The 14,842-nt window shown below is 43.1% G+C and overlaps 1 protein-coding gene across 2 annotated transcripts in view; it reads left to right on the forward strand.

Annotated features, from left to right (window-relative positions):
• rcan3 (regulator of calcineurin 3) overlaps nt 1-14,842 on the forward strand; it is a 45,458-nt gene that overhangs the window by 12,944 nt on the left and 17,672 nt on the right. Inside the window, exon 1 of one of the 2 annotated variants that reach the window (XM_030391521.1) lies at nt 6,617-6,948. The exons of the other annotated variant lie outside the window; for it this stretch is intronic. Within the exon in view, the coding sequence (XP_030247381.1) occupies nt 6,862-6,948 (87 nt within the window). The 5' untranslated portion in view covers nt 6,617-6,861. Of the gene's footprint in view, nt 1-6,616; nt 6,949-14,842 lie in introns of those variants that run through there. 2 annotated transcript variants of the gene reach the window in all.

Raw genomic sequence — 14,842 nt, forward strand, 5'->3', positions numbered from 1 at the left:
AGGGTTTGGTTTGGCTGGGCTCAGCGAGGTAGCCTGGTGTAACAAGAGGTTGGCAATGAAGGGATGAAGCATGCAAGTGTGTGGGTGTGTGTTTGTGTGTGTGTGTGTGTGAAGATCATGAGGATAGTGCAGCCGCAGCCTATCTGCATGCCTGCAGTGGCTCAGCTGTATTCATTCCTTCCATTCTTCTGCAGTCTCACACACACACACACACACACACACACACAAAGCTGATCTCACTCATACGTTTGCGAGACCTGTTGTCATTTTTTTCATGCAGTTCTATTTTGGGTGAATTCTTCTAGTGAATAAATGTTTACTGATGTGTGTGTGTGTGTGCTCAGTTTGAATTCACAGATGATGCAGCAAAAATACACTACTCTGTGTGTTTGCATGCCGGGTATATTTGTCATTTATTTGTTGCTGCGTGTGCCGGGCATGCGTCAACATACATGTGTGTATCGTGAGCATGTGTATATGAGCCCACCGTGATGATCCACTGCCCTGATTTCCTCCCTCCTGCTCCTCTGCAGAGCTCCACTTCAGAATACAAATTGTGCTCGTCAGTGAGTCTGAGACACGGCGTCTCACCCTTTGAGCATTTCTGCTGCCTCGCTGCCTCCTCCTCCTCTTCTCATCTTTTATGAAGTGCATCATGCCAGTTAGAGACCCTGCAAAACCTAGATTTCTGCTGTTGGATTAACGCATTTGTGAAATGCATTAATTCACTATTTTGCAGAGCATGAGTTTAAATAACCATCACCTCCAAAGCTTTATGTAGATCTTTTAATCTGATAGTTGATAGCAAAGTAAAACTAATACTGTTATTAACAAGTCATGCAAGGTGGCAGCATTCGAGTGTATATAATTATCTACATTTTGAAAGAAATGAGCAGCCGCTCGCCTTGTTTGAAATAGATAAAAGGTGTTATATTTTCCTACATGGAGTGTTGTTTGGAGCTGAGATCTAACAGAGGGAATTGTGAATGAGAAGAGGAGAATTGAGAATGAGGAGGAGGAGGAGGAGGAGAAGGAGGAGGAGGAAGGCTGCAGAATGAGGCCAGAGAGGAAGAAAAGTGCTTCATCATCCGCAACAATCCATCCGACTTATCAGCAGCGACAAAAGGGATCAGAGAAGTGCATCGCGACACTGCTCAGATAACCGAAAACATTCAAGTTTACGTCCAGTGCTCTGTATGTCAGTGGCTAGCACTAAAGGTGGTCCCCAGCCTTCCTTTTCTTATGAACTCAATCATTGAAACCACGCATTACGCTCATTTGATTGATTTTAAAGTTGTTTTATATCGTTACTTATGTATAAAAGGGGATAATGTTATTACTTTTTTACTGTTTACGTCAGTTTGCATTTGTACCTCAAGGTTTTAATTGTTAAGCATTACTTTTGGCAACTGGTTACTCAGCCATTATATTTGCTGCAGTTGTTTCTAAACCAAATCACGGTGACATTGTGCTAACAACAACGCTTACTTCCAGGGAGACAACTGGGGGCTGATTTGCATTGTGGACATCTATCTATAATACAAGGAATCTCTGTCTGTCTGTCTGTGTGTGTGTGTGTGTGTGTGTGTGTGTGTGTGTGTGTGTGTGTGTGTGTGTGTGTGTGTGTTCCTCAAATATCTCTGCGGATCAGGATCAGACTGACCTGAGACTTTCAACATGGCTGCTACGTGGTTCAGTGGTGTGCAATAAGCATTTGCTTGGACTGCAATGATAGCGTGAATGAATTATTTCATAAATGCTTTACAAATTTTGCGAGCATTGTCCACCGGAGCCACCACAGTCACGTGGGCACCAGAGCCAACCACTGCACACCGTGGCCACGTGCGCACCAGAGCCAATCACTGCAGAGCTCAAGCCCACGACATACCTTAAAAAAACAAGCGGATTTATACTTGCAGAGGCGCGAGCTGGACCTGGATTTTGCCGGCCGTTCCGTTCCGTTCTGTGCATCTAAACTGACTGTTGTGGATTAATGACATTAAACAAGTCCAAGTCTGTTTGGGTCTGAGGAGATCCGGAGACGCGCGGACAACAAAGTGGGATCGGAATCTGTGGATGTTTGTGTGTAGCTAGCGCTAGCCGCTAGCTAGCGCTAGCTACACGGCCCACTGCCCGAGTCGACGGAGCGGACGCACTGGCACGTCCAAAACCGGATTTAGGGTAAATAGTGTCCAACACGCCTTTTCGCGAACATTGCCATTACATTTGCTTTGTGTCTGGTGCAGGAAGAAACAGTAAAAATGTGCTTTTGTCACAAGCGGATTTATACCTGCAGCGGCGCGAGCTGGACCGGGATTTTGCCGGCGGTTCGGTCCCATTCTGTTCTGTTCTGTTCATCTAAACCGACTGTTGTGGATTATAATGAGATTAAACAAGTCCAGACTGAGTCTGTTCGGGTCTGAGGAGATCCGGAGACGCGCGGCCAAAAAGACGGATCGGAATCTGTGGATGTTTGTGTGTAGCTAGCTGCTAGCCGCTAGCTGACCCACACGGCCTAACGTCCAAAACCGGATTTAGGGTAAATAATGTCCAACACGCTTTTTCGCGAACATTGCCGTTACGTTTGCTTTATGTCTGGTGCAGGAAGAAACAGTAAAAATGTGCTTTTGTCACGAAAGTGTCCAAGCAGCAAGTTTGGTTGTTGAGGAACAGGAAGATGTGGGAGGGACATCGGCGGATGATTGACAGCAGCAGTGATGTGTTGGAGACAGCGACAGAGATAGTGAGTTTTGAGAGTTGAGAGATTTGTGACATATAGCGTGTTTGGAGTGTATAGTTAGTGTGTTATGTAGTGTTTGGTGTAGTGTGTTTAGTGAGTAGTGGAGTCGTGTTGTGAGGCAAACCAAGGAGGAGACGGCTGAATGTGGAACAGGCAGAAATGAGCTGAGCCCTGAGCCTGAGGCATCGCCTGCATTTAAATGTAAATAGTTACACATAGCTTTGTAAATTTCAAAAACTTATGCACCAGTTTAGCAAACAACAATTTATATTTGCATTATAACTAATGCAATTGGTCCATTAAACATATTTGTGGTTTTCACAGTAAAAAAACTAACTTTTTCTACTCTGATTTTATGTTATTTTGTGATTTTAGGTCCATAGTGTTAATATAGTACCTTAAAATGAAAAAATAACTGTACAGTCACACATGTGAGGTTGTGCCTCTTCGATATCTACCCAATAGCAGCATCTCCGAATCACTAGATTTGGGTAAACACAAGCTGTCATTTTCCTAGTCTGTGGCACAATGTGTAAATTAGGTCTTCAGACTAACATTAGTGAAAGTGGTGTAATTAATGAGATATTAGAGGATCAGGCATGTACTTAAAATTAATTAGATGCATACACTTTGAAATGACATAATACAAAAAAGCCATTCTAAGTCTAAAAGAAACAATCAACTATGTTTTCATTACTTTAATCCATTTTACCCAATTCAACCATTCATTCACTACTTCTGGTTATGTATTTCAGCCATTATCCATTAGTTTAAGTGAACTGTAGCTGACTATATCAGCCATTTATTCATTACTTCTACCCATTACTTTTGCTATTTTGGTCCATTATATGCATCAACATCAAGTAACCATTTATAGAGCCTACTTTTAGCCATTTTTAACTGTGTGTTTATGAATTACAGTGTGAACCATTCAGCTGTTATTTTTGTACTATTATATTTTTTTATATTCGTTCGCTTTACGCAACCATCCATTGCTTTTACAGCACTTGAAGTACCAGAGCCCTGATGTTTGAATCATTTGTCCATTACTTTTAGCTAGCTAAACATTTTGTAAACTATTTATGTGTTTGTTTCCCTCCTTAACTAATTATATGGATATATCTTTTGTTTCTGATTAGCTGAGCTACTCTCCAGTTTTTTCACATGTCCCACAGATCCCAACTAAAGTCCCCCTGCGGATCAGGTGTTCCTGGTTGTGAATCCAGCAGTGGAATAGGCTGGAATAGATCATGTTAGACTAGATTAAACTAGTCCAGACTAAATGTGAGGTTTACCACAGGCAGGATGGCTTCGAGGACTGAGCATCAGTGAAGCAGAAATCCTCTTCAGCCAGACAGTGAATCTCTTCCATCTTCTGTTGACCCAAGGCTTTGTAAACAGGGGCAAGTGAAAAGAGAATTTTCCAACAAGGCATAAATAAATGATCACAGCATTTGGCGAGCTTCAACTACATTAGATTCCAGCAAGTGGATTTAAAAGAAAAGGCGACACAGGCGCGTTGCTTTATCACTTCTGAGCTTGTGATTAATGAGCAGTGGGGGTGATTTTGAAAATATATCGGGGGGGGGGGGGGGCCCTGTCAAGTAACATCTTCCATACCGCCTGCTCTCACCACCGTGACTTGAAACAATAAAGAAAAAAAAAATTCGCTCGCAGCAGATGAAGCAGCTGACGATGGTATTCAGGCTCAGGCCCAACATGTTACAGTGTCTGAAATGTGTCGTTCTTGGCATTTAAGAGTCGGATAGTTCCAGACTGACTGACTGATGCTGTCTGGTGGAGGAATGTCACAGTCATCCTCACATATCTCACTCATGTTCTCCGTCTGCACAGCATGGACAATGCCTGACACACAGGGACATAAATAGCCTTTACCGCCGAGAGCCTTAATATTAATGGCTTATGGGGGACTTAGCTGTCTCAGCCGGCTGGGCAATTATTATTATGAAACGGCCAGAGAGAGAGAGAAACTGAGAGAGAGAGAGAGAGGGGGAGATGATCTGAGTGATGGAAAGAAGACATGGTTTGTTAGGATATTACGCAATGGCCTAATGTCTGTGGGAATCTTTTGAAATGGTTGGGCCTCAGCTGAAGTGGAAGCTCGCACTGTATCATCATAATTAAGAGCTGTGGCAGCACTGTCAGCTCCATCAGCTGCTTTGTTGCGGGTGATAAAGAGCCACGGTACAGTTAATCTTCAATCAACAAGTCAGCGGTAAAAAAGTACAGTTCAGCTCCCTAAGAACAGCTTTGAAAGAGTTCGTATATCTGAGTCTATCCGGGATCAACAAGGCAGACTCCAATTACATATCTATTAATTTCCTGTATCAGCTGACGACGTGTAGGGAGACAGCCTCTTCAGAGTGGCCGTCATATAACCGTGTCGTTTTGTCTGTTATTCTGAAGCACATGAAAAGCCATAAACCATGTCAGCTGTAGGCAGCACTAACTCCGGAGCATGCAGCTGACAGGCATGGTTACGCAATTATGGCTTGACAGGAAGTGCTGTAGATGTCTGTCAGTGAGGCCGTTGCTTGAGCTCACGATTTATATAAAACGATGTTTTATGGTAAAGCAGCTTTTCAAATTGCAGGTCTTATATGATTTTCATCACAAGGATATTATCAGTAAATTATAGCTCTGAACCAAGAGGACCTTTACAGTGTAATGTGGTGGATCCCTTAAAACATTTCTGTTCATCTACGTAAGTTGTTTGTGAGTATGACGCAGCGTTGTGTTGCAGTGAGGCTCCGCGAATGTTATGTGGATTTTTCCCAGCCAAAAAATGTCCACACCACTGGGGGTGAGTGAATAATGACTTCAATTTGTTTTGTTTCAGGCAAACTTATCCTTAAAGTTGAGAGCAGTTTGATCCAAACGTGATTTCCCCTCACTTAGTGTTTCATTTGACTACTTCTCTAAGGGATAAAACATCACACCAACGCACGCAAAAGATGAGACGAATGCTTAAAGGGACTGATACAATTAATCAACGGACTGATAAGGTTTGTGATAACATTTTGAAAAATGAAGATTTGCCGCCCTCCTTGTTTCATATCGTTGTAAACTGAATATATTTGTGTTGAACTGTTTTATTGACATACATCTTTTTACTTTTTTTTTTAGATTTTCTGACATTTCATAGTGTTTCAAAATGACAAAGAGAATAAAAGAAAACCTAATTGGCAAAGTAATCCAGAAGAAAAACAATCCTCAGTTGCAGCTGTTTAATGCAATCCGGTAAATACGACCTTGTAATGTTATGTGTTTAATATGATTACAGCGCTTGGATGCTGATTAAACTTAACAGTGATTCTTTAAAGGGATTCTTAGGATCCATCATATAAGGGTTTTTTTTTAATTATTATTCTTTTGTATAAAACAGCGTCCACAGCTCTGAAACAGCCTGAACAGCATTAAACATGACCAGGACTGTTACTGAAGGGCTTCAATGAGACAAGAATGAGACGTCCTCTTGTTTGAAGTCATAGTGCTAAATATGTACGCATCCTCCAGAGGCATTAAAATGTAAATAAGTGAGCTCTCTGTCAGAATGCAGGGGGGTGAGTCAGGGTGACTCTGGTGCTGGTGTACCCATGTACAGTTTGGCTGACAGACTGTAAAAAAAAGGGGGGCTCTGACACATGTATATGAACATTAAATATATATACATATATTCAAAGAAAAAAACACACAAAGAAAAAGCGGAATAAACCGGCCCGTGAATTCTGCAGTGCACGGTTCGTCAGGCACTGTAGTGGCGTAAAACACGACGAACGTGAGGATGGTGATGACGTCAATGTGGAGCCAGGGAGGGGAGGGGGGAGAGCAGGAGTGAGAGAGAGAGAGAGAGAGAGAGAGAGAGTTTGCGCTGGCTGCTGCAGCATCACTCTCGTCAGTGCGGTGAGGAGTCCAGCAGCAACTCTCCCAGCTGAGCAAAAAGAAACCAAAGCAGAAAACAGTCCGCTGGACGTAACCCTCACGTTTTTCTGGACCTGACTGAGAGGAAGAAAGAAAGAACTTGGTTGTTTTTTTGTTTCGTTTTGTTTTTTTGTTTTTTTACTACATTTCTGTTTTTCTTTTCCCAACCACGAAGGGGAATGCCATCGATAAATATGAAACTGGAGATGGTGACCATCATCGCCTGCGAAGTAGACCTCGAGGTGTTTACATCAGACAAAATGCAGGTACGCTTCTCACATTCCCCCCTAAAAAGAAAGAAAAGGATAAAAAGAAAAAGCAAAAAAAAAAAGACGCACGCTGCAACTGAATCCGGAGTATGCCCTTGTGTTGTGTGGTTGTGCAGCAGTTTTGCTCGGGACTCGGGCTGCATGCTGAACTGTAAATGTGCATGCATGTCTTGGTGACGTTGAATGCAGCCCTCTCCCCCCCCCCCCCCCTCTCTCTCTCTCTCAGACGAGGAATTTTATCAATGGGAGCCGCAGCTCGCCAAGACGCACGTCCCGCGACGCGCGCACGGCGCAGCGATTGACGCTGGATGAATTGCAGAAATGCGTAGATACGACGAGATTTCGAACACATTCGAAAGACAAAAGAAAGAAAGAAAGAAAGAAAGAAAAAGATCCCTGATGCGCAAGTTGAATGGGAGGGTGTGATGAATTGAAGCGTCCATGAAAGGCACATGCAGTCACATAAGTGAGGCAGTTTTTTTTAGACGCAGTGGCGGACAGACCCTCTTCTCCCTCTCTGTGTCTCTGCTCTCCTCATCCCAGCAGCACTGCAGGTGAACTGGCTTATATAAAGAAAACAGCCATATCAGTCCAAGGAAAAAGATCTGTTTGACAAATATCACATTAATGCGAGAATCCTGTCCTTAATAATCCAACCTTATAAATGCATTGAAGGTAATGTAAGCGTCACTGTAAACTCAGTATTGACCACCCTGAACACTCCCCACAGTCATATTTTATTGACGTGCCCTGAGGGCAGGCGCAGGTGTTCAATATGCTGCCTGTCAGTCACAGAGCAGGAAAGCAGTTGCACTTAAATGCGCTCAAAGTGAGCCCACCTTTATGGCACCGCAGCGTGCCAGTTTTGGGGCTTAAAAGGCCACACAGATGGTCCGCCAAAGCCTGGCTCACCTACTAAACCCTTTGGAAATTCCATGTCAGAATATATTCCCTCACCTGCTGGCTGCTCGTCTGCCTGTCTGATTTGAGTCATCAGGAAAGAGGCAGAAAGAGACGCAGGTCGGGAACAACTAAAACTGAGTCAGAGCAGCCAGTATTGCAGTTGTGACATTTTCTCAATCACACAATCGTGTTTTCTCTTCCTCTGTTTCACTTCCTCGTCACTGCTGATGTGCTCTGGTGAGGCTGGAGGCTGGTTTCAGCTATTCCTTGCATTTGCAGGTTTTTAAGAACCACGTCACCCCACCCTCGTCCCCACAGCGCCTTGCTCAGCCATATATCACCACTTTTTGCAACTCCATGTATACCGCAAACTTCACACTCGCAGCTCAGAGGATTTCCAAGTATATGAAATGGCCTTTCGTCTGTGATGCATGAATTGCACGTACAATTTGATACCACTGAAGAATATGTTGCACGTTTGAACGTAAACCTTGCTTGTCAGCCGGTGCCCACCCTGTGGTCTGCGTTCCCCCTTGTGAGCCAACTCTCATTACACCTTTCAAACTCCTGCAGACCAGCTAAGATGAAACACACCGATGTGTCACTGTGCAGTTGTCCTGTTATTACAGGATGGCTGTCGTCATCTTTAAGATTTCCAAAGGACACGAGGTGACAGAAGTAGAGCTGTCGGGGAACGCTGTTAAACCTCAGAGGTGTTTACTGCGTTGAATGATACTCACGATCATGACATATTGTGATCCCACGTGTCAATTATTTCTTAATGATTTAGTGCTCGTGGATCAGACAGCCCTCTAGGCAGGAGGATCTGATCAGAGCGCAGTCTTCTCTGAAAACCCTCCCTGCCAGGCGGCTCCGATCAGCCTACCTCGCCTAGACTCGCCCAATAAAAAAGGGGGTCCGTGCACAATTAAAAGAGCAGACAGAGGGCTGACTTTCGAATGACACAAAGAACACCACTAATCCCAGTTTCTGGCACACACACGGAGAGCGATGGAGAGCGCCGGGGGAGAGGGCAGATTAACGCAGGGCACGTGGGGGAGCGGCCTCTGATTGAGCTCACCTCCCTGTCAGCTCCCGGTTTTTATTATCATTCAGCAAGATCTGAGCCCCTGTCCAAATCTGAACACGAGAAAATCACAATCGCAGACTAATATGTGGATCGCTGCTGTTTGTATGCACTTCACAGAAAGATGAGGCAACGGCGGTGGTTCTTGAATGGTGAAGAAAATCAGTGAATGGCGGGGTTTTGTTTTTTTTTCAAATTAGAGGAGATGCCGTGCTGTGGTGTTTTGGAGCCATTGTTTTGACACGGTTGAAACAGCCTTGCCCACGCCTTGGCTCCATCCCCTGCTGGTTACATCATTAATGAGCCGAACACAGAGGCTTGTGGACAGGGCAGGTTGTTGTTGTAATAATGTCAGGGCTGGTGGTACTGTAGGCTTTCATAGCGGAGTCCTTTGTATCCATTTTGGAGCAAACAGAAGGGCTATTGTTGTCGAAAGGTCTAGTGAGGCCAGGGCTGTGGGCAGACGCTGTCGTGTGTGTACGTTCCCCCCAACACTGTAATTACCTGGAAAATCTACCAGCATCAGCAGATGATAGCACAGGACACACGGTGAAGGTCACAGCTTGTTGGCAGGCTGTGAATACATTACAAAGCATGACGCAAGCCTTTACAGTTACCTCCCATGCTTGATTTGACGCTGGCATCATCTAATTTCTGTCTTTACTCACCAGCTTGATGGCTGCCTGTTTATGTGTGCTTTTACTCATACATTTAAATTTGATTAAAGGGGCACCGTGTAGTTTCAGAGAAGAGATTCAAACTCAGAATTTTTATATTTACAATATTGAGGAGGTTATAATATAAACTCAGAAATATTTATTTGGCCCATAAGTGAATAAACAAACTGTTCTCAGAGGGAAATGATGCGCCAGAACACTGTTTGAAGCTAAGAAGGTGGCAGGGTCTGCCTCATATAAACAAAGTAAAACAGAATGAAATTGTGTTGTCCTTCAAGCTTAGTTTGTTTATTCAGTCATGACGTTTGTTTGGGCGGAAAAAAATCAGTCAATGAATATCTTACTCTTCTAAATAAAATGGTTTTACTGCATCTTTAAGGTGCTTTTTCTCCTGATAGGTGCCCCTCTGGCTTTGATGAATTTAATGGGGTTTTAATTAGGAATAAAAAAGGATTTTAACATCATGACCTATTCACACTTGATCGTCAAGACAGCACTGCAAGCCACAAAGTACAGCTTTTTTTTTTTCAATTACAGTTCGCGTTCCCACACACTGAAGACTGTAGTAACACTGACACAGTCACACACTCCAACCACAACAGTGAGTCAGCGGACTCGCATAGAAACAAACACCTCTGTCAGCAAACACACAAATACAGAACCCCATCGCTGAGGACGCCCAGAGAAGTTTCCATCCACCTGGGTCACATTCCGCTTGTCCTCCTGTCTGTCTGTTTATCCGTCACTTGTGTCACAAGTCTGTTCCCAGGCGTTTCCGTCACAGAAATTATGCTTGTTTTGAGGAAGGTGGTGAGATTTGATGACTAATCCGCTGTTTGCAGGTCAACAAAACTGGAGTGATTTTGCTGACGTGTGTTATGTTTTTCCATTCTTTCCCACTGTCTGTTTTTTGCTCAACCTTACATAACGTGTCTCCTTTGCCTCTAATTTGCAACAGCTATTTTGAGCAGCCGAGCAACAGAGTGAGGAATTATGGAGGGTAAAGGTTAGATGAATCGCTATCAACGTTTTAATTAATCTGCAGCATATTTCTCTTGATTAATCATCTGGGTTACAAAATGTCAGAAATCAGGCATCACAATTTCCTACAGCCCAAGGTGACATCTTCGATCATCTTTTTTTGTCTGAGCAACAGTCTGAAACATGAAGATAATCAATGTACGAGCGCATAATACAAAGAAAAGCAGAAAAATCCTCATAAATTGAGAAGCGTTTGGTATTTTTGCTTGAGTAATGACAAAATGTCTGCCGAAGCATTTTATGTGGATGGACGAATCAATTAATTGCCCAATTATTTCAGCTCGATGACAGTCCTTGCTCATACTTTCTACCCAGAGAACCCCGTTTAAAGATAGTATGTGCCATTTCTGCACTAACATCTAAAAACAACAAAACAACTAGCTTTTTTGGTACATTTTGTGTAGTTGCGTATCTCAAATGTTAACTAGAGCCTGACAGATACATCGGCTGCCAATATTACTAGCAGATATTGGTCAATCAAACCATACCACAACCTCGGCGTAATTGATGTCCAATATGCGGCCAATAGTAAAAATGTATTATTTAGAGATTGAAATGCTGTGAAAAGATGCTTGGGGTGATTTAAATACTAAAGCGCCCATCAGAGTGTTCTGCATGAATTTTACTTGGAAGCATTTAAAACATAGATTATTAGCCGAAGAAATAAAAGTTTTGATGTCATGACGTCCATGTATTGTGTTGAGATAAGCTTGCTAACTAGCTAGCATCAGCCCGTACCGGTCCAACGTCCCTGTGCTTGTGGTGTAAACACAAACCCTCACCTGGTGCTATGGCACCTTTAATGTTATTCAAGGTAACAGGGTTTTTTTGTCACCTGTCGCTCTAACTTCAGGTATATTTTCATCAGCAGTGGTGGTTGTTTAATGATGAAGACAACTCAGGTGATAGCTACGGTTATAGCACGTCTTCTGGTTGGTTTTGACAGAGAGATCCTAGATGCAGAAATGTGCTTAACTTATGCCTTTAACTGTCTATCTATCTACCTATCTGCTATTATTAACCACTGGGGATTTAGTTAGTAACCCATTTCATGGCAGCGTCTGATTATTTAGAGAAGGGACACAGACAGACCTCGCACTCCATCCTCATCAAACATTAATCAGGTCTGAATTCTGATATGATCCAGGCCCATCATTTAAAACACTGTTGTGATCCACTCTGACCAGCTTTTGAGGTGAAGGCAAGAGGCAGAGGAGCAGTGGCAGGACATACAGGATGGATGTAGACGGTGACAGTATCATGTGTCTGTGCTGGTAGGAAACCAGATCTGCAGCTTGGCAAGGTTGAGCGATCCTGGGCCTGAGCAGTGGGTTCAGGTGTGCCTGCTCCCCCAGTCTGGGCACTAGGCAGGTGGAGACGGGCAGCTCACGTTGGCCTGAAACCTTAGAGAAGCGCCGGGGCTCAAGTGTCAGCTAAAGGTTAGCGCTGCGTCCGTTAGGGTGACGTATAACAAAAGACAGTCTCCTGGCCGGGGTGTCTGGTTGCTGCTTGGCCAAGACGACACGACTATGAAGTGATAAGATTAGAAAACAAAAGGAGAAAAAGGCCCTGCGATGGAATGTAGAAGCCCAAGGAAGAAGATGGGGGAGCAGCGTCACACATAATGATTGGCCTTTGTTACTGGTCATCAAAAATAATTTCACTGTCAGAATTTCCAATAGAACTTTCCAGTCCAAGACAAACAGCTCGAGGAAGACAAAGCAGTTTTAGTGCCTAAAATAGCAATGCCAAGCCAGTGACCTTAAAGAATACAGTAGGGCTTTGAGACCATTGTCCATCTGCAGTGTTTTGGCAGCTAAAGGTTAACTTAACAAAGGTTGTGTACAACTGGGGTTTCATTTTGAAGTGCATATATTGGTGCCGTAAACAAGTCAACTAGTCAATCCATGGAAAATGAATCATCTACAAGTTTGATAATTGGTTAATCATTTGTTTAAGTCTTCTGCACACATGAACATTATCACCTTAATCAGTTTTGTATCATTGTAAATTGAATATTCTTAAGTTTTGACTGTTAAAATAAACAAACTGGAAAGCTGAAAGGGGCATTTGTCACAACGTCTTTGTCATTTTGTAGCGAGATCGACAAAAAACTTTCTCTAATAGTGCAGAAAAAAATATTGTCTCAAACAAAAGTAATCTAATATCTATTAAGTCACAGTTGTGTCGATCTAGATTCATCCCATATGGAGCAGTGGAAGAAGTTCATAATTTTCTTCCTCTTGAAAGTAGCAGTGCCACAGTCTATAATATTTAAGTTCAAGCATTCAGAATTTGGCAGCCTGGAGCCATTTCTATCTGATTCCATGTCTCCATTAGAGACTAGAGACTAAATGAATGAGGAAAGTGGAAACCCATGCAGTTCTTTGCAACACTGGTGCCAACAATAATACCATGCTGGGGGGACAGTTAAACTGGGACAGTAAGATAGACTATATTTGTCTTCCAAGATTCAACTAATATGCAGAAGTGGGAGGAATATTCAGGATTTTTACAATGTGATGGTAGTAATGCCACAATGTAGAAATTCTCAGGGAAAAGCACTCACAATTGGCCTGTAACTGTCATTATGCAGGTTGTCCTGTTTCAGAATAATATACATTATTGGATCATGATTATTGATGCATTAAAGGAGAGATCATCATAATGTTGCAGCTGGTAAAGGTTACTAGTACTTTATGTACAGCTTGGTAATGTGATATATAACAATATATCATCATTTACGTATTGTGGTAATGCTGTTGGGGCCTATGGCACAAAGACAGAGTAACAACTACCAGCAAAACTGGACAAACGCTGACTTTATTCACTTAGTTTATGATGGAAACATGAAAGCAGATAGAAATGGTGCCAGGCTGCCATTTTGTTTGAGTAATCTGAATCAGCAAAGTAACTAGGAGGTAAAGCTTTGAAACAAATGCAGTGCAGTAAAAAGCGTGTTTTCTTATGTAATGCGATGTATGAAATACTCGAGTAAAGGAGAGTACTTTCCATCGCTGGGCGCTGAAACATGACATGACACTTTGCGAAGCAGTGCAGTCATGCTCCTTACTTTGCTCCATCATGCTCGATCATCAGTCGAGCTGGGTGCTGACCAAGGTGATGCACTGATTGCAAAATGACAGGCAAACAAAGAGCTCATGAGTCCAGATGCTGCGGTGTCCTGAGGTAATAGCTGTAGCATCTCTTAGCCACCTTATGTAACGTCGTGTATGTTTGGTTTACCGGCGCCTCTACAGCGTGTGACTCTGTGTGGGAGACTGTGTGGACATACTTGCATGTTAAAAGTGTGTGATGTAAGGGAAATGTGTGTGTGTGCATGTGTGTGAGTGTGTGTGTTCAAACAAGGCCTAAGTGCTGCTGACTAGGAAAAGCTCCTGCCTCAATAAAAAACATAACGACCAGATTGGTGGTAATAGGATTAATGTGTCCCCTCACGCTGTAAACTGATTTCAATCTCCCTGCCGTGGACACACTGTCCCCGAGGGAGCGGCGGTGTAGCGCCGCAGCGTCGGCCCCTGTCGATACCGTTCCCCCGCTCGAGCTATTGATCCCGGACTGTAATAACACTTGCACCATTCACATGCCTCCCTGGTGTTTATGCAGCCCTCACAATGCTCACAAAGCTATTAATCAGGAGTTGTTTTTGTTGTTTTGTAATACTGAGGATTTGCTGCTAATGGTGGCTGCTTTGACAGAAGCTGTGTTTGCCTGCGAGTGTTGGGTCACCACACACAAACAACTTCAGTTTGGTATGGAATTCTTTTGTTATGTTTGTGGCAACACATTATGTCATCAGAAGCAACTGGTAGGTTACAGTTGTTCCTAGTGGCTACACATGTCTAACACAAGGCAGTTAAAAATCCCTGACAGGCCAAAAGCATATTTGTATTACTCAACACCAAATAAGAATGTTGTTGCTCCAAACTCTTTTAATAACTCTGGAGGTCTTCTGAAGCCATAACATGTCAGCGCAAGCTAAACAGAGTACATAAGCTGCTATTTTTGGATTGAAAATAAAAATAACTTGGCAGTAACTCGTGTTGACATTCAAGACAACATTTATTGTTTGTGTCTCTCATCACTATGCGTGTAGGTCAAAACCTATGCAGTGATCTGAACACACTTCCAATTACGGTCGAAGACGGGAGTAGCCATTTAA

The sequence above is a fragment of the Sparus aurata genome, chromosome 16, assembly GCF_900880675.1.
Source record: "Sparus aurata chromosome 16, fSpaAur1.1, whole genome shotgun sequence".
Lineage (NCBI taxonomy): Eukaryota > Metazoa > Chordata > Actinopteri > Spariformes > Sparidae > Sparus > Sparus aurata.